The sequence below is a fragment of the Epinephelus fuscoguttatus genome, linkage group LG8 (assembly GCF_011397635.1).
Source record: "Epinephelus fuscoguttatus linkage group LG8, E.fuscoguttatus.final_Chr_v1".
NCBI lineage: Eukaryota > Metazoa > Chordata > Actinopteri > Perciformes > Serranidae > Epinephelus > Epinephelus fuscoguttatus.
The window spans coordinates 15,081,939-15,103,092 of NC_064759.1; the positions used below are offsets into that span (position 1 = coordinate 15,081,939).

A 21,154-nucleotide genomic window follows, 5' to 3' on the forward strand; every position below is an offset into this window, starting at 1 on the left:
ATTTTGTGTGCAGTGAAATGACATATTCTTTAGACATATATATATATATATTTTAGATTTATTTCGCTTTAAAAATAATAAATGTAAAAAATATAAAATGTAAAAAAATCATTTGTGTGCAGCAAAATTACACATTCAGGAGCATTTTTCTTGATATAATGTTAAAACATTATAAATTAATTCGCTGGCAAAACATGCAACAGTATTTCCCACCCGTAGTGTCGACACCACATGGTGGCCACACCTGAGGACAGGTAGGGCAGGTGCCGAGGTGTCAGGTTTCAGTGTCGGCTGGCAGCTCTTTAGAGTCGATCCGGAAAGAAACACGATTTCCTTTGTGACCACGATTGAATTTAAAATACTCATTGACTTCACGGTAAGTTTGGGATTTTGTTTCTGCGATGAATATGTTCATATTAATGTGGACTCTGCTGCTGCTGTGTGGTTGGGCTGCATGTAAAGAAGTTTTGTGAAACGCGCCGGACAGGTGTGGCACCTGTTGTGACTTGAAATGCAGGGACGGTGTCAAACATGCAACAAAACAGAAGCCAGTATCTAGTATTGAAAATGTACCTTTGCATATTGCTTTCTTATCTTAAAACAACTAGGTATTATTGGAGGAAAAAACACTTGCTTACAGCTTATTGGTTGATTAATGTTTGAATTAGTTAAGAATATTTCTCTGTATTTCTATAATGTAACTTAAATGTCCTGAAGACAAGGCAACATTTCCACATCACATCCTCCCCTCTCTGTTCCAGTGCAGCCATGGCACCTAAATATGACGGCCTGTCCCACTGTAAGCTGGCCCTGGTGTTTGCTGTGCTCATGGACTTACTGGGTGTGATTTCCCTGCTGCTGGGGGTCTTCGCTGAACTTGAGATCCAAGGCCGAGACTTTGGGGATCTGCTGGTGTACACAGGAGCCCTCCTGGTGCTGCTGTCCCTGGCGGGCTGGGTCATGTGGTACAGTGGCAATATTGAAGGTCTCACCTCTCAGAAGGAGCTGGGGAAGACTGCTGGAGCTATGGACCGCCTCGCTCGCTCCCTGAGCCGCAGGATACGCATCCCCAGAACTCGCAGCAGCCCCACATAGGAAGTGGAGCCTGAAGATACGCACTGACTGATTGACTGTTACATGAAGGGCTGCCTGCCTTTAACCAGGCAGCTGGCCAAACTGCCTGAGGCGAAGGAGTGTCACTACTGGTTGTCGTTCTCCTCACAAAACAAAAGCCTCATTCACATGGGAAAAATGACCTGTCAGTGTCATTTGTTGTGTTGTCAGAAGGAAAACTGGGAAAATGTGTATACTGGAAGCTGTATATGGACTACTATGACTATGACTATGGACTACTACTATGGTTTATTATGTAATAAGCATTAAAGATTCCAATATATGAAGATTAAAAACATGAATCTCATGTATTAATTTGTCAGTTTCCTTTGAAGTAGGGCTGGGCCATATATCCTGAGAATTATATCACGATATTTTTAGGCTATATCTCAGAACACAATACATAAAAAAAATGTATATTAAAAAAATAAAATAACATATTTATATTTAAATCTCCTCCAGCGCACCTTATCAGTGCTCGGACAGGAAGACAAAATCGAACATAACAATATTTCTTACCAAATACTCTCAGATGCAAACAAAAAAGTTGCAGAAAATATTATTTCAATGAGATTGTTGATCAATAATCAGTAATGTGGATATAACCACTAAGTGGGTTAAGGCATCACTTTACTGTATTTCTGTCTTAAAAATGAGGGAAAAACCCACTTATTATATCATGATACAATGATATCTAAAATCTAAGACGATATATCATGATACAATATAATGTCTTCATATTGCCCAGCCCTACTCTGGAGTTATTATTTTTTTTATTTTGTAATGTGGTGATAACAAGTGGGTCAAGTCGTTCATCTTTACACTTGCAGAGCTGTATTTCGAGATCGGTCTACACCACTTTTAAAAGGTCTCTGTCTCAGAATCACCTCCAATCATCCTTAGTTTTGTCTCACTCTGACAAAGAGGACTCAGGATTTTAATTCAAGACCAGTTAAAATCACAACTATGGGACATCTAAGTTGCCTGTGTGAAAAAGGAGTGCTGAAAATGAATGGTTAAGGCAAATTCCGACACAAAATTCACCTCTGCAATGTCTTTTTATCAAGACACATGGTACGTGTAAACATACGCACATATATACAGTATGGCAATGAAAGTGAATGAGGAAGAGTCTTCAAATGTTTTCTGTGTGTTTTTATGGGAATGTGGATCTCTCGGATCAGATTCAGGAGTGCATATGGTTTTTATGGTCTACATTTTATTGTCATGCAGCGTGGGACTCACACTGCTCTGCTCTTGGTATTGACTCGGTCTCAGTTTAAGTGGTCTTGACTCCCGCACTGACCGTTTGGGTTTCTGCACTGGATTACAACACTTCTGCTCAGAATAAAAATTACCACAACGTCCATTGAAGACATATTTAATGACAATAATCATGTTTGCACAAGGTTGAGCCAGAAGGAATACTCACATCCTAATTTTCTTAATGAGAAGAATAGTAGGGAGATGCTATGATATCACCATGAGTGCATTTAAATACTGCATTGGACACTTGAAGAAAAAAAGATCGCCCTTATTTCACAAAACATTCTGAAATCAAATTAAAACAAATTAAGACAACCAAAGACATTAAGGTGGAAAATATATTGAAAAAATAAATAATTTTTAAGGACAAGCACTGATGAAGCTCATTTAGAAGATGGGATATCACACAATTAAAATGTGCAGTTTGCAATTTCACTACAGTGCAACATGGAGGGGAGAGTTTGAAAGGAAGGAAAAAAAAAACAATCAAAAGAAGTTATGCCCAGTCTCCGCAGCATCACGACGTAACAAGTGTCTGATTGTCTTTACGCTGAGAGAAGAATTATACCTGTTTCCAGTTCACAGTTAACAACAAAATATGTACACAGCAGCTTCACGAGCAGCCACAGTATTAACTTAAACTCTATGATCATAAGATGAAGGACAGAAAGACCTGGTGCCACCTGGATGGAACGAAGATATGAATGAACACTGGCAGAAAAATGAATCAGAAAGCTGTACGTCAGGGAGACTGAATGTTAGTGCAAAGGTAAAATGAGCTATGAACAATCATGCAGCTGAATTACTGACCAGTTACAGACATGATATAACATCAGATGAAGGCACACAGTAAGGCATCGACATCCATCAGGACAATCCAGTCCAAACACAGATGTACAAAATTAACGAGGTAAACAAGGATGAAACAGCATGTATCATATATCATATATGTTTTAGAAGATACTTTAATCACTGCCACATTGAAACGCTGGTTCCTTCAGTTCCATGAAAGCACCATTTCAATGTTTCTAGCTTTGCTGGTGCACAGTGTACAGTATGTCTGCTGCATCTTTATCTCATTCCAGCGGGGCAGTACTTGGAGATGATTCATGTCAGAGGGCAGGGCTGGGCACAGAGGGCGTGGGATTCTGCCAGACGATCATGTGACTGCGTTCCGACCGCTGAGGTGTAGCTTGGGACAACTCAACCGATCCCTCACTTGCATCGTCGCCTGAAAGAGTGGACGGCTCAGTCAGGGGTTTCATAAACAAAGCACTGAATAAAGCAGTGGTTCCCAACTTTGTACAGCGCCTTTCTAGTCATCTGACCACTCTACGAGTCACATTCACCCATTCACACACACATTCATACACTGGTGGCCGAGGCTACCATACAAGGTGCCACCTGCTACTCAGTTTTTAACACACTCACACACCAATGGAACAGCTATCAAGAGCAATGTGGGGTTCAGTATCTTGCTCAAGGATACTTTGACATGTGGGATACTTTGCCATGCAGGAGCCGGAGATCAAACCGCCGATCTTCCCATTAGTGGATGACCCCCTCTACCTCTGAACCACTTCTTATTTTTAAAGTTTAGCATCAGGGAGAAGAAACCCTAGGGTATATATGACTGTTAAAAAGGACAAACACAATCGGAGAAATGTAAAAATAAAAAAAGTTTTAAATGTCAGAAAAACTGATGCAACATTCACAGCAAACTATCTGCTCAAATTCATCCAAACTGCTTGTTTTACACAAACTTTCTGCAGTTACTATGTTCACTGTTTGAATTAATCCTATAGTTTATCAGCTGTTCTGTTCTGTTATTGTTATGCACTGAATATAATATGAAATATCCATAAAACATGTCATTTAAGTCAGTTTATTCAACGATAGAAAAGGGGTCCCTCGGGGAAAATCGTTGGGAACCACTGGACTTAACGGTCAGTAAATGCAACCTAGAGTAGGAATACATCAGACAAGTTTTAAACAATTTGACACTACAGTATTTTCCTTCAACTCACCAATCCTGAAGTTAATGTAGCCCTCTCCTCCACTGAGGATAAACTGAGAGGTAGTAGTGCTGCAGCCAGGGGAGACGATCAAACAAGCTGTGGGGCAAAGATGATTTCACGTTCACTACGAGACAACAACAGCATGCAACTGCTTTCTGAAACAACTCCCTGAATCAAAATGTTTAGCATGCTTCAGACAATTAGTTTCTTACCAGGTGCAGCGATGATGAACCTGACAGCTTGTCTATGCCCATGGTAACACAGCTGAGCTGACGGCATGGTGCAATATGGGATGGAAACATCCTCTGATGCTGTAGATGGTCATTAATATGATTAATACTAGAACGAGCACATTTCTGACAATGTAAGATTCAAGTGCTTACACTCTCTGTCTAAATAAAACTCACTTATGGATAATGGGACGGAGAAAATGGCACCACCTCCTGTGCCCACCCACAGACGGCCAGAGATGACTGTGAGAGATGAGATCTGGAGCGGTGCGAGTGTCAGGAAGGCTTGGCCTACAGAGGGAGACAGAAGCATGTTAGCTGAGCTGCAGGGAACGAGTTTAAATCTGGGTGTCTAAAGGCATCAGACACTTTAATGCTGTTTAAGACATTTTCGAGGTAATTCATGATGAAATTTAAGAATGATTTTTGGACGAATAACCATTTTCTTATTCCAGCATTGCAGGTAAGTATAAAGGTTACTATATTATGTTGGAATATGGTTTTTAGAGTCAGCGAGATTAATCTAAATTTTGCCAACAGGTACATGTAGGTATAAAGTAAAAAGATGGTATTAGGTTCAGCGGTAGGTTTCAAGATTTGAAACATCAGAAATGTGGGCATTCACGCAGAAGATCTTAAAATCTAAGACTATTTAATGAATTTTAAGGTCTAATATTTGTAAAACAAAACTGAATTAAAGACATCTTAAGACTTGTAAAAAGGACCTGCAGACACCCTGCTACACTCAAAGCTGCCTGACACAAACACATACAAAAAATGGTTTGTTTGGATTTTTTTAACTTAGGCAGGTTGACCTTTTGTCTGTTGATTATGAATTGTTTCCACACACCCACAGAGGAACCTGCACATGCTCTTGAAGCCACAAGGGCTGCTAAAAATATAACAGTTTAACACATGCAAAGGTAAATTCACAAACACCACAGGCTGAAATTTCTCTCCCCAATAATAAAATCAAGAACAGAGAAACAAAAGGTAGTAACGACGACAAGATGTCAGCATCCAGCTATGACTATTAGTGTGAGCAGTGCTCCTTTGAGCTCAAACTGTGCTTGCTAACATTATAAGAAATGACTACACTATGATTAAACGTACTGTAAAACCTTAGATTCCACTAAATGTATTACTTCACATTTAAAAATGATTTTTAACAAAAGAAAAAATTCAGTTTTAGTACCTAATGTTTTAGTGACCAAAGCGCTAAAATCGACTTCCTGTAGCGGCCGTCCTGTGGACCAGTCAAACAGTCTGAGGATTGGGTCAAGCCGGCAGGATGCCCAAACACCGCTTCCACCGGCACACAGGAAACGGACCTGCTGCTCACTGCGCTCAGACACTGAGAATGTTTGCTGTGGGGTCAGATAAGGAGATACGGTAAGTTCAAAGATGTACGTGAAAATTAGACGCTAACAATGTAAATAACACCGTCGTTTCTTACCTCAACCTTCTTACTGTCAATGTCAACCATGTGGACTTTGTTCCAATATCCCACCCACAAGCGGCCACCTTTTGCAAGGCAGCAGCGAATGGGCTGCACAGGGTTTGATCCAAGAGGCATCAGTGAGTGTGACTGTAGATTCCACCCACCTGAAAATCACAGCATTCACTGCTTCGTTATTTGTCACTAAACATTAAAGGTCGACTCCATCTGTGGTTTTTTTCCCCAGTTTTTTTTTTTTTCCAAATGACACTACCCACTTAGCTGTTAGCAAATAGTTGTGACATAGGTTAGATTGAGGGGTTGTATGAGGTAATTATCCACAGTCAATGTAATATTTTTACCACTTAACCTTGCCGTCACACAGCCCTATCCCACCAGGAAGTGAAGCCCTTATATTGCTCTCTTCAAAGCCATCAGACTCCTTTGACAAAAACACTAATTTTTCATCGCTGAACACAGGAAGTCGCTGGTTAGCCGCTGCCTCGATCAATTAGCTTGTGTCATTGTCTAAATTTGTGTCATTGTGTTACTTCCAGATCCAAACTAAAGTGATGTCCACAGCAGCATTGCTCAGCTTCCGTGCTGGCTAGCGGATCAAGGCTGAGACACACCAAACCAACCATCAAATAACTAGTGGCAACTAAAGCCAACTGTTGGGTCGCCTCATGTGGCCTGTGTCTCAGCCACAAAGTTGCACCTGAATACACCGCAGAGACTACAGCTAACTGCCAACTAGCACGTACATTCTGCGCCTGTGTGAGAGGAAATAACTCCCCATAGCGGCAGGCTGTGGTAGCCTGTATTCGTCATTCAAAAAGGGAGATTGGAAGACCGACAGGGCAGATTCAAGACATCATTTGTTTGCTTTCTTCATTTTTTGTTTCTCTTCTCGTGCACCAAGCTGAACTGCCAATCTCACTGACAGACTAGTGACAACTGTGACACACCACACCACAAAAACTGTGACGACAGGCTCTCACTGATGGCTCGACACTGACAGACAGCCGACAGTCAGCCGGGTGTGTCAGGGCTTTTAGAGGGATATAGCTTATTTGGAGGATCGATAACACACAATTCTCAAAGACGGCTTGGGAAGAGGCACATTAGGCAGACAGGGGGGTTTATATGTAGCAACCTCATCATTAGAAACCTACGGCAGGTCACGTGGGAAAAAGGTTTTAGGAGGGCTTAGGAAAATTGCATTTTAATGCTGAAACATACGTACTTTGACCAAAGTTCAAGACCAAATGCTAGAACTTAATACATAAGAACAAAATGATATAAAAAACTCATGAAATAATAATAATAATAATAATAATAATAATAATGACAATAATAATAATGGAGCTGCCCTTTAAGTTCTGTGACGAATGCACTGATTAACTGAGACTCTTTACCATAAAGAGAAGAACAGAGAGACATTACCTGAACTGTGTGAAAAAAATGCTAAAGTCCCATCAGCTAAACCAGCAATGACTTGACCCTGGGAATACCTGTCAGATTGAATCAACAAAAAGCAGCTTATTTTCAAAGATCTCTGGATGACGACACAAAGATAACTTAATGTTACATTATAATATACAATAATTAAATGCTAATAGTTAAATATGAATACAAATATGTTTCAAACAGAGCAGATGGAACTCACAAGAGCGAGTGAATGCCTTCTGAGAGAGAAACAGACTGCAGACAGCGCCTCCTGCCAGCAGAGGCTGAGTGTACCAGTATACTATGAGACAGAGAGAGAAACAAGAGGGGGATTAGAGTCAGAGTGCTTTGCCAACATGCATTTTACTCAGAGAGGGCGTCATCCAGCACACACTACCTTCCTTCCTGAGTTCCAATCCACACAGTTCCTGCAGTGTCACCTGACATAACAAGACCAGAGAGGAAAGGAAGTAAGCAGTGTTGATTTCCAAATGTTTCCAGTTATCAGTAAGGCGTAAGGGGATAATATGAGAACAATACACATTAGGAAAGTTGTCTTTAGGCAGCTGCTGCAGCCCATTGTACTGGCACTGACCTATGGGAGGCACAGCACAGAGGCAGAGGGCAGGAGCTGTGGGAGGGAGGCTGAACTGATCCAGTACTGTGTTGGACCGTGCTGGATCAATCACTGTAACATCGCTGCAGGAGGCGGGGCCAGAAACTACCCACACAGAACACTGGCAGAGAAGGACGAATATGGAGTTTGGAAAGATGAGCAACATGACACAACATGTCCATGGGTGGTGTTAGTTATGGTTGGATGGCATTGTACATGGTGATTAGAGCATGACTGCAGTTATTATTTAACCAGGATAATGACAGACTCACCGTGGCCTCTCCTGAGATCTCAGGTGTGACTGCAACCGCACAGTTCAGCTGCAGAGAAAAATAAGTTTTGTTTAAATGTACCGGAGGCGTGACGTGAAAGGCTGCTAGGTTCTTGTTTTGAAGAGTTTTGCAGTGGAAAGATTTACCTTAGCTGTGGAGTCTCTGTGATCCAGCAGTCTGAGCTGCATTAGGACAGGCACGTCCTTCGGCTCCGGGACGGGTTCTTGGGATTCCTACAATGAGGACAGATAATCAGCAGGATTGCAGAAATGTACACGTCCAGATATTTTCATTGGTTTAGTTCAAGTAAATGCTAGATGGTAACATAAATGCACAATTCGCACACAGACTAATAAAAGCCAGATGAACAAAGAATGCTGCAGGAATGAGTCCTAAAATGGAAAACGCTGAAATGAGTTAGCATTTTTGCACTTTCGGTTCCCTTGTCTTGGAGTTAATTGGTTTTTAGTTTCGTGCTTGAAGTAGGGTCTGTGGTTAATACAAGCTTTAAGAAGTATTTCACTGTCTGAGAGATGGTCTTTTCACAAAACTGGGCTGTCTATGCACAAGATATACTTTTGAAATGCGTGCTACATGAGCAGAGGAAACAGAGAAAAGGGGCTGTGGCATTCGCTTTTGCTCAAGAGGTAGAAAACCTACAACTACAAGGATGCACTGAGCAGGCCAATAAACCCTCCTGCTGATTGGGAACGTAATGCCAGCTGCCCATCCCAAAGCAATATGGTGGCCAGCTGATAGCAAACAATCTCATATTACAGTTACAGAAGGAGTGTGTAGGATTTATTGGTATCTAGCGGTGAGATTATAGATTGCAAACAGCCGAAATTTCTCCCATGTGCCAAGTGTAAACTCGCAGTTAGAATTCCCTCAGTGTTCATTGTTCAGGAAGTTTTTACAATGTTTGGCTTGTTGCAGTCGGGGGTGCCAGCCCAGCACCTTACCTTTACCTGCTCACCTTTTGTCTCTGATAACATAAGATTCAGATATTTGGGAGGTTTTCAAGGAGAGCTGAATTTTCTGCAGAGGTCTCGTCATCTCCTTACAAATAACTGTTTTTTTCAATGCTGTTCAGCTCGTCACAAAGGGGCTATTAACTATGCTGGCTGACGTGAAAACACAAATGGCCCTGTCAAGTGTTTGGTTTGACCATTCTGGGCTACTGTAGAAACATGGGGATGCAACACGGCGGATTCCATGGACAAGGACCTGTTCTGTATGTATTTATAAACAGCTCATTCGAAGGTAACAAAAACACGATTCTTTTTTTCAGGAGACTATACACTGAAGAAAACATATGAATTATATAAATATTCTATTTCTGCAAATATATCCTCCTTAATTCTGCACACTGAACCTTTAAACAGTGCACCAAAACATGTTTCTGAAAACTGTTTTAGGCATGAAATAGGCAATACAGTAACAGAATCTTGGTTTACAGTGGTGGAAAAAAGTTTTCGGACACCCCATGCATTTGTGAAATATTGCATTAAGAATCACTCTTAGGTCTTCAAGTTCAATTTCTTTTAGTACAGTCACAGCCAAAATACTAAATAAATCCTAAAAAAGCCATTAAAAACTTAAAATTGATTGGTTCCATAAAAATACATAAGAAATTTTGAGTATTGGGTCATTTTGGTACCAGTGATGAAGGTCGTTCTTTTTATTAAAAGACACAATTTTTGTTGCCAAGCTTCGTGTCTACATAAAGCCAGCACATTTGAAAGTTCTTCAGACACAAAAATGGCTAAAACAAGGAACCTAACGCAGGAAACACGCCTGAAGATAAAGATTCTCAGCCAGGAAGGGTACAGCTGCGGCCAGATAGCCAGGAAGTGCAGATGCAGTCCTTCAGCAGTTGGATACAGTCTGCAGAAATACAGACGAACCAACAGCTTGGAAGACAAACCAAGATCTGGGTGTCCAAGGGTTTCTTCAGCAAGAAATGACCGCATCCTGATCCGCATGTGCAGGCAGAACCGAATGACATCACAGGAGCTTCAGCAGTAGTGGTCAAACCAAACTGGTGTCCAGTGTTCCACCCGCACTGTGCGTGGCCGACTTTTAGATCATGGCTTAAGGTCCTACAAGGCTATCAAGAAGCCCCTGATCAATGAGAGACAGAGGTTAAGCCGGCGTCGTTGGGCCCAGGCACACAAGAACTGGACAGCCAGGAATTGGAAGAAGATTTTGTGGTCAGATGAGTCCAGTTTCCAGCTTTATCTTCCTCCTACTAATGTGAGGGTACGCAGAAGGCCAGGCGAAGCATTATCTCCAGCATGTACAGTACCTACTGTCAAGCATGGTGGAGGCAGTATCATGGTTTGGGGATGCATGAGTGCTGCTGGTGTTGGTCATCTCACTGTCTGTGATGGCACATTGAACACTGAACCAAGTATTGTACCATTCTCGAAACCCACATGCTCCCTTCTGTGCGTGCACTGTTCCGTCGAGGTAAAAACTGGATGTTTCAACAAGATAATGCCCCTTGCCACACATCCAAGGCCAGTAGAACTTGGCTGCAGGAGCACAGTATCCAGGTCTTAGAGTGGCCAGCTCAATCCCGGACATGAGCCCCATTGAAAATCTGTGGTGGATTATCAAAAGGTCTGTTTCAAAGCATAAACCAAAGAATTTAGAAGAATTAAAAGCAGTAATTCAAGAAGAATGGGACAAGATTACCCCTCAACAGTGTGAAAGGCTCGTGGGGAACATGCCAGCCAGGATTAGAGCTCTATTACGTGCCAATGGCAGGACCACTAAATATTAATTTGATGATGTGATGGTTTATTTATTTTTTGTTCAGTTTTGAACACATTCTCTGTTATTTGTTGACTTTGATACCGACAATGTTGAGAACTGACATATTGAAACTGTTAGTTTTGTTAGTTTTTCTTGTAAACAATAAACAAAAAAATATAATTTGTATTTGTTTCTATCTGTCTAATGCAGCCACACCTTTTGGAACACAAAAAAGATTTTTCCACAAATACTTCATGATAATATTTGAGATTGTGTAAAATTTTAAGGGTGTCCAAAAACTTTTTTCCACCACTGTATATTTGATCAGCGCTGCCTAGCTTTATAGTTTGATTGGAATTTGGTCTGAGTTTGAGAGAGGGAGGAGGGTGCCCCTCTCTCTCGATCCGCTTCTATACACAAAAATGAGGAAGAACAATCTTTAGATCGACTGAATGAACAGGGAGATGTGGGTGCTGGTATGATGGGGTGAAGTTTACCACAGTTAATTTACACGTTCTACCTACATTGTTATGATACAAAGCTAGTCAAAATCTTTCAAGTATGTTGTTATGTTTTGTTCTATGGCATAAAATACGTCAGTAAATACCCCATGTATGAATTCTGAAGCATTTCCATGTGCAGCAACATTGAAGTCATGCCACCCACTATCCATCCCATGCATGCATCCCACTAGCTTTTGAGATGCTAACTTCCACATCAGCTTACAAAAAAGACATCAACCCTGCAGCATTCTGGGCCCATTTAAAATCATGTACTCTACAAAATTCCCACTCAGACTGCTGCATTCCTGTGTACCTATATGTGGATTTCTGCTACCTGTGTGTTAGCCAGCGGTGTGCTCCAGCCGTGTATCTGCCGTTTTCCGAGTGAACCCCAGATGTGGGAGCGAATTTCTTTGTAGAGTTCTCTCCTCCTGACACGAGGGGAGACAGCAGCAGGAGAAGCAGATCTAGAGAGAATGCTTTTACTGTTAATCAGCTCGACTGAGCGTTTTTTAATGATTCGAATTTGTTGCAAATAATGACAGAGCATATGAAAGAGTGACACGCCCAGAAACACTCGCTTACTCAGCATAAGTTTGACTGACAACCGGTGGAGACTCCAAAGGAGAGCGAGTGAGCGATGGAGAAGTTGGCAGGGCGAATATAGAGGCAGGAGGCGGGATTAAGGGCTCTCTGGACAGGCCGAACAAACGGTTGAACCTTTAATTAAAGAAAAAAAACACACAATATTTTATACAGACCATCAAAAACACCTGACTTCAGCATGTTACCAAATGTGCAGTTTTATTTCTACAGCTCCATGTTGTGTCCATGTGTGTAGCTTTACAGACAGGTTCAACATGAATCCAAAAGCCACAAAGGTTCTTCCCTCTCAGGCATGTACCGCTGTGCTAACACTGTTTACCTTTTCAAACACTGAGGTTGCTTTACAGGATACTCAAGGAGCGGCCTGTCTGCCTTCATGTAACTCTTCTGAGCTCCAACTTTTGCATATTAAAGTTCATCAAACTAAACGGACCTTTTAACTGTAGTTATTTCTGTGGCTATTTTAAAATCAGACTGCCACAACGCTACATTCCCACTGCTTTTATATTTGATATTTTAATGTGTTTATGGACTGCAAGCTGCCCTATCAACAGGAGGCCAAGGCAACCTGGCAAACCTCATATCTTGGTTATCCCAACTGTTTTTCTTACATAGCATATTTTTTCCATTCTTTGTTGGTTTGCTTCAAAGTTCCCCTCCAGACATGTTTTTAAGTATGTACAAATACTCTTCTATGATTAATATTTTGTTTCCCATAGTTCTCCCACTACAAAATTAAAAAAAAATATATCTGAAAAGGGTCTGGAAGCCCATCTACTGTTTCTTCCTCATTAAGAAATTCTGGATCTGGCCTTGCTCCCCGCCCAACAACCACTGCTTGCTGCTAAACAAAACATCTTAGAGATTCAGCCACACATATTTGAGTCTGTGTCAGAACCAGCTTCAGATGAGGAGCTTGTTGTGCACTCATATCAGCAAATAGCAGACAAATCAGCATGACAAGTGTAGTTAGCTGTATTTATTTGCTTGCAACTGGTAGCGGCTGACACAGTGTCAGTGGTCATAAAACGTACAATGTTACAGTGTGTTCACATTGTCACATTGTGATTACGTAATCTTACACCAAAGGTCTAATTAAAGTTTGCAGAAAGATGTATTCCGTCTGGCTGAGATTTTTATATTGCTTGCTCGGTGTACTTTCAAATCTCAGACTTTGGGAAAGGAATGTGAAAACTCCTCTCTAGTGACAAACTTTGCACAGATACAAGATGGTCACAGTAAAGTAAATATCAGACATTTTAGGGGACATAAACACATCCTGAGTAGAGGGGATCTTTAAAGTAATCTGTAATAACAGTTTATGAGCATCACAAGGCAGATTTACTATCTGTTTATCATCTGGCACACAGTAACACAGGAACCAGACACCCTCGGAGGCTGCACCAGCCAACATTCTGTAATGAGGACATTAACTCTACTGCAGTTATAACTGACAAGAGGGTGGGTATGCAGTATAATAAGACAAGACAAACACTTACTTTCTCCAAACACTCAACCTTTTGTCCTCTGTCAGCCTCTCCGCCTTTGTCGCTCTATCAAGAAGAAAAAACAAACGCTAAATCAGATAGGAGATTAAAAACCGGAAACACAACTGCACAATCATAATTCTCTATCAAAACTGACATAGTGTATTTAAATATACTATGCTGGCTCAGTGGTCTAATTACCTGAGTGTCTGACTACGTCGTACAGCCTCCTGCAGCTCAAACAGACGCTGCTTGTACTGGTTCTTCTCCATGACCACACGAGCCATTTCAGAGCGAGAGAAGTGGCGCATGGAGGTGGGCAGAGAGGCCTGAGTGGAGAGATTCATGCTGTTTAATGTGGTGATCATAATTAACACAGTGAGGTTACTGAATTTAAAAAAGCTTTACAAATGTAGTGCTACTGCTGCTGCGTGATACAGTAAATTAAAATGATGAATAAACTCCTCTTACATCAGGATCCTCAGATTGGCATGCTTCCAGGTCTTTCCTAAGTCTATGAAAAATAGTGGATATAAATCACAAAGTTAATGTATTGTTATTGTTCCAAAGAGACTGTGAATCAACAAACAAGACTATGATGGGAAAATATCTAGAACAATCTTCTCCACCTCTTTGTTTCCTCCTCCTTCTCCTTCATCCGCCCCTCCAGTCTTGAGACTGTTTCCTGAAGAGAGGTCACCTCCAGTTTGAGAGCTGACCGGTCGTCAGTGAGCTCGACTACCCGAGATATCAAGGCTTTGCGGGCAGCGTCTACTAACTCACTGAAAACAGAATCCGGAGTAAAAGATGAATAATTAAAGATTATGAGGACAACAGTTCCAACAAATTTGTGACAACAGTATCTTCTATCTTTTATTGATTTGTTTGTACTGAAGCAAGAAACCAAAGTGTTTGGAAAATCCCCCGCATGCTGGACTAGTCATAATAAAGAGAGAGGATTAAATATAGGACTCACTGGGTGACTTTCAGTTCCTCATACTGAGAAAGAATCTCCTCAAACTGGTCTGCACTGCCTACACAGAAAAGAAAGTGTGAAAAATGCTTGAACACACAAAGAACACTGAGAGAAGAATATATTTAATCCTCACTCACATCCAACAGGAAATGGCTACATGAAAAGGTGCAAATCAGTAAAAAAGGAAGTAAACCTGAAACTAATGGCTTAAAGACGTTTTCACTGATGTACTTGCACTTCATGTTAGCAGGGTATAAATAGTTTCTCACACCCTGATGTCTGTGACCACTTACTCTGTGCTTCAGTGCTGCACACAGCACAACACAAGCATTGTTTCTGCAAATGATAACTGGCTAATTCCTGGGGAGTTAGCATTTTGTAAGCATGAACTAAACCTCTGGTTAAGATGAAGTGAAAGTACATCGACCTTATTTGTGAAAAAGCTCTACGAATGTGTGACTTTACCTCTGATGCTGGCCCCTCGGTCAACGCTCTCCACATAATCCCGACTCAGCTCTGACAGCTCAGAGAACACAGAGTCATTGTTGCGCAGCTCCCACTCCATGCTATCATCATCCTCCTCCTCCTCCTCCTCCTCCTCCTCCTCCTCTTCCTTCTCATCCTTTTCCTGCCTCTCCCCACCCTCCACCTCTTCTTCTTTACGATCCTTCTCCTCTGCCTCCCTCATCTCGTCCTGCACGCTGGTCCCTCTTGGCAGCTCTTTGGCATTCAATTTAACCGGGGTGCTGATGGAGATGCAAATGAAAGATAAGGAACGATGTGCTCTGCTGTGAACATGAGCTGAGGTGAACTTGGGTTTAGTTAATGACTACACATGCTTTTCACTGAAATCTCCATCTGACAAAATGTAGTTTATGGTTCCAGATTATTACCTTGCATTCATGCTGCCGTGAAATTGCCTCAGCTCGGGAGTGGAGCTTATGATGTCATTGATAAACTCATCTGCAGCTGGCTTTACTACAGTGTCGATCACCTTTTCCTTCTTTGCTACTAGATCTTCCAAACAGGGAGGACCAGACTGTGAATGTGGTCTCTGAATTATCTGGGAAAAAGAGAAGGAAACAACAGCTACTTCTCTGCCAAAACTGTCTTTAAAAATAGTTTGAAATATGTGTAAAGAGAGAATTTGTTTACCTTTTCATTCACACTGGATTCTGATGGGACATGATTGGATGGAAATTCAGCGTTCTTGGGACGCAGATGATTCCTAAATACAACATGCAACATAACACAGTTAGGACAATTCAATTAAACAAACAGTTTCAATCTTTCAAAACATTTTGCAACACTTTCTTGCAGCATTCTTAACATCACTGAATTATAGCCTGCAACCTTTGATCAAAACCTACCAACAAAAGCTATTTTATATTTAAAATTACCATTATATACCTTTTTTTTCAAGACAAAGGCTCAAGATAAAATTATAGTTTTCTTGCTAACAAGTTAACCACCTTATATAAAAGTCTTAAAACCAATAAAACATGAGAATTTTTAAGTGCTTTCCCAAGCATTGCTGAAAAGCAAAACTCAATTTACATTTGCAGACTGACATCTTTTAGTTACATAACGTACATACTGTACTTCGTATACTACTAAAAGGTAAACAGAGACACTGCTATGTTATTCAGTTGTTATGGATTGAGATACACTATGCAAGATTTTCCTTAAAAAATCCTGTGGTGGTGTATTTTTCTGCAGAGACTCTGTCTTCTGCCTTATTGTCCTATTTTATTCTTATTTTCTGTGTTCAAGACATTTATAGGTGTATAAAACCACAGTGCTCAGGTGAAGTCGTAGCTTTATAAAAAGTTGACAAACAGGTGTCAGACCTGGCAGCAGGCATCTTAGAGACACAGCACAGACAAAAATGCAAATACAACAAAGCAAAACATGAAACGAGAGTGAATCTGGGGTTGGATTTCACTTTCACTTGTCTACCAACAGTAACCAACAATCCTGCATTGTATATATTTAAGCTCAGAAATGTTAGTTAGTATGTCCCAATGGGGGTCAATATCCTATGTCAAGACAGGTTAAGAGTGGGATATCTTGATTATGTTGTTGGCTATGGCCCACAGTAGCTTGTGTACAGTTCAAAATGAAGCTGCTGTCATGAAATACTTAAGTCTTTATGTGTGAGACACAGTCTACAGCATGAGAAATAAGTTATAGATAAAAAAAAGAGCTGAATAAGAACAACCTTAGAGGAGAGTCTCGTTCAGAATCCTTTCTCTTGTCCAAAAGTTCTCGATATGTGTGGGCCAGCTGAAGGAGAGAACATGAGGGATATGTAAGAAACAGGGTAGAGACAAAAAACAGGTAAATATTTTAAGGGCTGCATAATTATGTCTAAAACGAGAGTCATGATTATTTTCATCAATTTTGAGATTGAGATTATTTAGCTTGATTATTCATTGATTTTAAGGCCAAAATAATTTTATTGTGCTGTCACATGTGCTCATTCCTGCAAATGTAAAAGATATGTACATCAAAATAAGACTGGTCCTTACTCACAATGCATCTCTGAGAAAGAAAATATAAACATTTCTTCTTCACCTTCAGTGCATCTCTCAAAAGCAAAATATAATTAAAGTTATGCCCAAAATATAGGCTAGCTAAAAATAAATACACCATTACAGAATGCAACCGAGTAAAACGATGTTTATGAGCAGAGCATGTATTTAAAACATTAATATGAGAGGGGATCTATTTAATTGTAGGAAGATAAAATTGTGGCGGTGAATAATATCTGATTACTTGTGCAGCCCTTAAATATTAAAACATGATGTTAATAAGTCACTGTGTTGTGATACAAGAGACTAAACAGTCGGCCCTGACCTTGTTGTGAGTGAGCCTCAGTGTGCTCAGTTCTCTACTTAGATTTGCCTTCTGCTCATCCAAGGCCACCACTGCAAGAAAACATAACATATAGCTTTAGAATTATGGTCTACTGAGTCAGTTCCACTAAAAACTTTATAACTGTAGCTCTACTTTAGCATTTAAAATGTATCTAGTCAAGCCATGCAAAAGAAAGATGGATGACTGGAAGGCTAATATGCCATTTGTCACCATCAATACTCAGATACTCACACTGGTCAGCTTGCTCTCTTGCTTTCTTCTCCAGCTCCCTCTCACGCCGCTCTCGCTCCTTGTCTCTCCCCCTCATGGCTCTCCTCTCTTGTTCAATTTGGTCATCCAGCTCCAGATACCGCTGAAGAAAACAGATCACTTTAACACCTCTGAGCAAAGACAAGTACCTACTTTTATAGTCTTTAAATGCACATAATCTAAATCATGGTATGCCACACTATATGAACACAACTCCATCAGTCCCCACCTCCTGACAGTCTTTCCTGAGTGCCTTCTCCGCTTGGTATCTCTCCAGCAGCTCCTCTCGTTCAGCTTTCTCCCTCTCTGCCTCCTCCTCCCTGTCCCTCAACTGGGCTTTGCAGCTGGCCAGCCCCTCCAGGACCCACACAAATATGGGCACCAGCGACTCCACCACACCTTCGCCATGGGCCTCAATAACAGTCTGTGATGGGGCAAAGCAGCAGAGTGACGACGATTCAGAAAATAACTGTATAGAAAGGAGACAAAAAAACTTGCAGAGCTGCTTTACCTGTAACTCTGAGTACAGTTTCCCTGCCTCTTCACTCACGATGTTTGGGTCCAGCTCCACCTCCCCTGACCCACACAGCACTCTCTCACTGTAATCCATCTGCCTGTTGCTTTACTGCATAAACTGTTCAAACAGGTTCCCCAAATCACACTGAAGGTAGATTTTACAACTCTGTGAGACAATTCTGTTGCTCTCCTGACTATACTTCCTCTACTACAACTAGTTTATCTGGCTTTCTAACATTTCTGCTGACACCAGCACCACCCATCCTTCACAGCTTCATGTTCCATTCATCCTCGACAAGGGCAGCATCATCTCAGACTGCATTTATCTAGCTGTTTCTGTGCTGTGGAGTTTATCTGATGTCAGGGGGTGTTTTAGGCTCCATCCTGGGAGAGAAAAGAAGAAAATATAATCATATATAATAATGATAATCTCCTCCACACTGCAGTTAGTTTAATAACAGACGGACAGTCAACTGTGTTGTGCAATGTGCAAGCTCAGACATGCATTTTTGCCCCCTTTTCCAACTAATTACCATAAGCTTGTAAATGATTGAACATGGTCATGTGGCTCTCTGCTTTAATAATCTGTGACTAACGTGGCTTATTTAACAGCAATTAGGGATGAACTTTAAATTCCAATGGTTGGTTTTACACTCAAAATACATTTCTTTAAGATCAGTAACTTTAGAGTGTGTCAGACTTACAGACAAATGTACAGTTTAGTTTACACACACTCATGTCTGGAGGGATTTCTTTTAAAAGTCACTATTTTCAAAGGCAGACACAAGTTAGTTGTGTGTATTTCTGTGGGTTAAATACATTTTAAAATAATTTGACAACTACTTTGATAAACAATTAATCATTTGAGCAATTTCAAACAAAAACGCCCAGCATTCCCTTGTTTCAGCTTCTCAGTCTGGCGTATTTCCTGCTTTATTTCATCTTATGTAACAGTAAACTGAATATATGTTGGACTGTTAGTTGGACAAATCAAACAACAAAACAAAACACAAATTATTTTGCCAGATAATTTCTGAAATAATTGTTTTTTTCAATAATATCTCAAATAAATGTGAAAAATGCTGATTGCAATGTTTTTGCGCTCTACGTCACTTCCTCTCTTTGGTTCACTTCAGGGCATGCACCAGGGTTCACTTGCAAGTGAACCAAGACCCCCAACTTTCAAGTGGACCAGGGTTCGCTCATTTGGTCCACATCAGAGTTGGAATGAGCGTTCACACCACTCCAAACAAACCGAGCCATCCGTGGAAGCAGACCAGGGTTCGTTTAAAACAGACCAAATAGCGCCAGTGTGAATGCGTCCTTAGAGATAGGGTAAGGAGCTCGGAGTAGAGCCGCTGCTCCTGCGGGTTGAAAGCAGTCAGTTGAGGTGGTTCGGGTATCTGATCAGGATGCCTCCTGTTAGAGGTACTCCTTGCACATCCCACTGGTAGGAGGCCCCAAGGCAGACTCAGAACACGCTGGAGGGATTACATATCTAATGTGGCTTGGGAACACCTTGGGGTCCCACAGGAAGAGCTGGAAAGTGTTGCTGGAGAGAGGGATGTTTGGGGTGTTTTGCTTGGCCTGCTGCCCCCACGACCCGACCCCAGATAAGCGGATGAAAATGGATGGATGAATTATTTTTTGTCAATGGACCAATCGACTCATCCTTTGACTTCCAAGCAAGATAAGCAACCTTAAGTGTCACCATGAGCTTCAGGAAATGTGATGGGACATTTTTCTAACTATTTCCTGACATGTTGTGGACAAAATGATTAAATGATTAAGAAAATAAACAGCAGCTTAACTGATGTTGGTTAGTTATCATACATATTTGGCAAGGTGTGTAATGAAAGGGTGTAGCTCCAAAGTTGCATGTAGCTACTTTCTTATTTTAGTTTTTGGCTGTGCAGTCTCACTAATGAGCTCTAAAGACCCTCTGGCATTTAACCTAAGGAGTTGGTGGGTCTCTGTTAAATACTTGTGTATCTCTAATGAGGATTATGTAATGTGCAGCACGGAGGGACAGTATGTGAGAACACCACAAATAGCATACAGAAATTCAAACGGTTAAATGTAAACACTCAACCTAACATGACAGCTTAAAGACACTAACAGGTTATATGTGTCGCTAATTAGCCTTCATGGTTAGCAAAGAGGAATAAACAACGGTTGGAAACGTCACAGCTGAATTGAAATACTGTATAAATAAGTAACATGACTGACAGTGGACACCTTCAGAGATCTCTGGCAGCAACTTTACAAAGTTGTAACTTAACTATAAAACAAGCCGAGTCGTCGCGTCGTTCGGCGGCCGTTAGACAAACTCACCTTAACGGCTGACTCCTCCGTTAACTTTCATTTCACTGTCCCCCCAAAACACTGTAACTCCAGCCGTTTTTCTTCGGGGACGATATCAATTACACATAAACGAGTTTAAAGAAGGAGGTGTTGTTTGATTGTGACGTGCGCAGACATGTACTCGATTCGGCCAATCGCAGCGCTGAAATTGTCAGAGTAGCCAATGGGAGTGAAGAGGAGGCGGGACGTGGGCAGGTTTGTTTTCAGAGGAGGAAAAAAAAAGTTTCCTGAAACTTGAACGTTGACACGTGACCAAGAAGGTTGCAGCGGACTGTCAGGTGATCTGAGTGACACACGGCCGAGGCTGATACCTGGAGAAATACTTCACATGCCTGAGAAGTGGCTGGTCTCTTTACCATGTCACTTTAAGTGATAACAATAGTATCAGGAAGTTTAAATGTCTGTATTGTG

General features: G+C 41.1%; 2 protein-coding genes across 4 annotated transcripts; one reads left to right on the forward strand and one right to left on the reverse strand.

Moving 5' to 3' along the window:
- The first annotated feature begins 275 nt into the window (after positions 1 to 275).
- Positions 276 to 1,428, forward strand: LOC125892931 (transmembrane protein 238-like). Of its 2 annotated transcripts, none has more exons than XM_049583284.1 (2): positions 276 to 376; positions 767 to 1,428. In XM_049583284.1, the coding sequence occupies exon 2, from the start codon at positions 769 to 771 to the stop codon at positions 1,093 to 1,095; it is 327 nt and encodes a 108-aa protein (XP_049439241.1). In that variant the 5' UTR covers positions 276 to 376; positions 767 to 768; the 3' UTR covers positions 1,096 to 1,428. The 2 variants fall into 2 exon arrangements, with proteins under 2 accessions (XP_049439241.1, XP_049439239.1); XM_049583282.1 differs by having other exon boundaries at positions 279 to 376; positions 762 to 1,428.
- Positions 1,429 to 2,478: 1,050 nt separating this feature from the next.
- Positions 2,479 to 20,840, reverse strand: si:dkey-17m8.1 (C-Jun-amino-terminal kinase-interacting protein 3). Of its 2 annotated transcripts, none has more exons than XM_049583278.1 (28): positions 20,714 to 20,840; positions 18,375 to 18,763; positions 18,093 to 18,287; positions 17,846 to 17,966; positions 17,594 to 17,664; positions 16,956 to 17,020; positions 15,890 to 15,962; positions 15,628 to 15,797; positions 15,200 to 15,480; positions 14,735 to 14,792; positions 14,388 to 14,540; positions 14,230 to 14,272; positions 13,960 to 14,087; positions 13,771 to 13,824; positions 12,251 to 12,385; positions 12,000 to 12,096; positions 8,549 to 8,635; positions 8,403 to 8,450; positions 8,110 to 8,251; positions 7,912 to 7,954; positions 7,735 to 7,815; positions 7,512 to 7,579; positions 6,084 to 6,232; positions 5,823 to 5,994; positions 4,805 to 4,918; positions 4,610 to 4,708; positions 4,407 to 4,493; positions 2,479 to 3,610 (listed from the first exon to the last, which is right to left on the reverse strand). In XM_049583278.1, exons 2-28 carry the CDS (start codon positions 18,471 to 18,473, stop codon positions 3,492 to 3,494), a joined length of 2,952 nt encoding a protein of 983 aa, XP_049439235.1. In that variant the 5' UTR covers positions 18,474 to 18,763; positions 20,714 to 20,840; the 3' UTR covers positions 2,479 to 3,491. The 2 variants fall into 2 exon arrangements, with proteins under 2 accessions (XP_049439235.1, XP_049439234.1); XM_049583277.1 differs by having other exon boundaries at positions 12,000 to 12,132.
- Between the last annotated feature and the right edge of the window lie 314 nt (positions 20,841 to 21,154).

What these genes read in the sequence shown, in the direction of transcription:
- LOC125892931 (XM_049583284.1), top strand. Translation starts at nt 769, where the DNA reads ATGGCACCTAAATATGACGGCCTGTCCCACTGTAAGCTGGCCCTGGTG.
- si:dkey-17m8.1 (XM_049583277.1), bottom strand. Translation starts at nt 18,473, where the DNA reads ATGGATTACAGTGAGAGAGTGCTGTGTGGGTCAGGGGAGGTGGAGCTG. An exon ending in GAAGGCATTCACTCGCTCTT is followed by an intron (nt 7,580 to 7,734) that starts GTGAGTTCCATC and finishes TCAATCTGACAG; the next exon opens with GTATTCCCAGGGTCAAGTCA. An exon ending in CTACATTAACTTCAGGATTG is followed by an intron (nt 3,611 to 4,406) that starts GTGAGTTGAAGG and finishes CCACTCTTTCAG; the next exon opens with GCGACGATGCAAGTGAGGGA.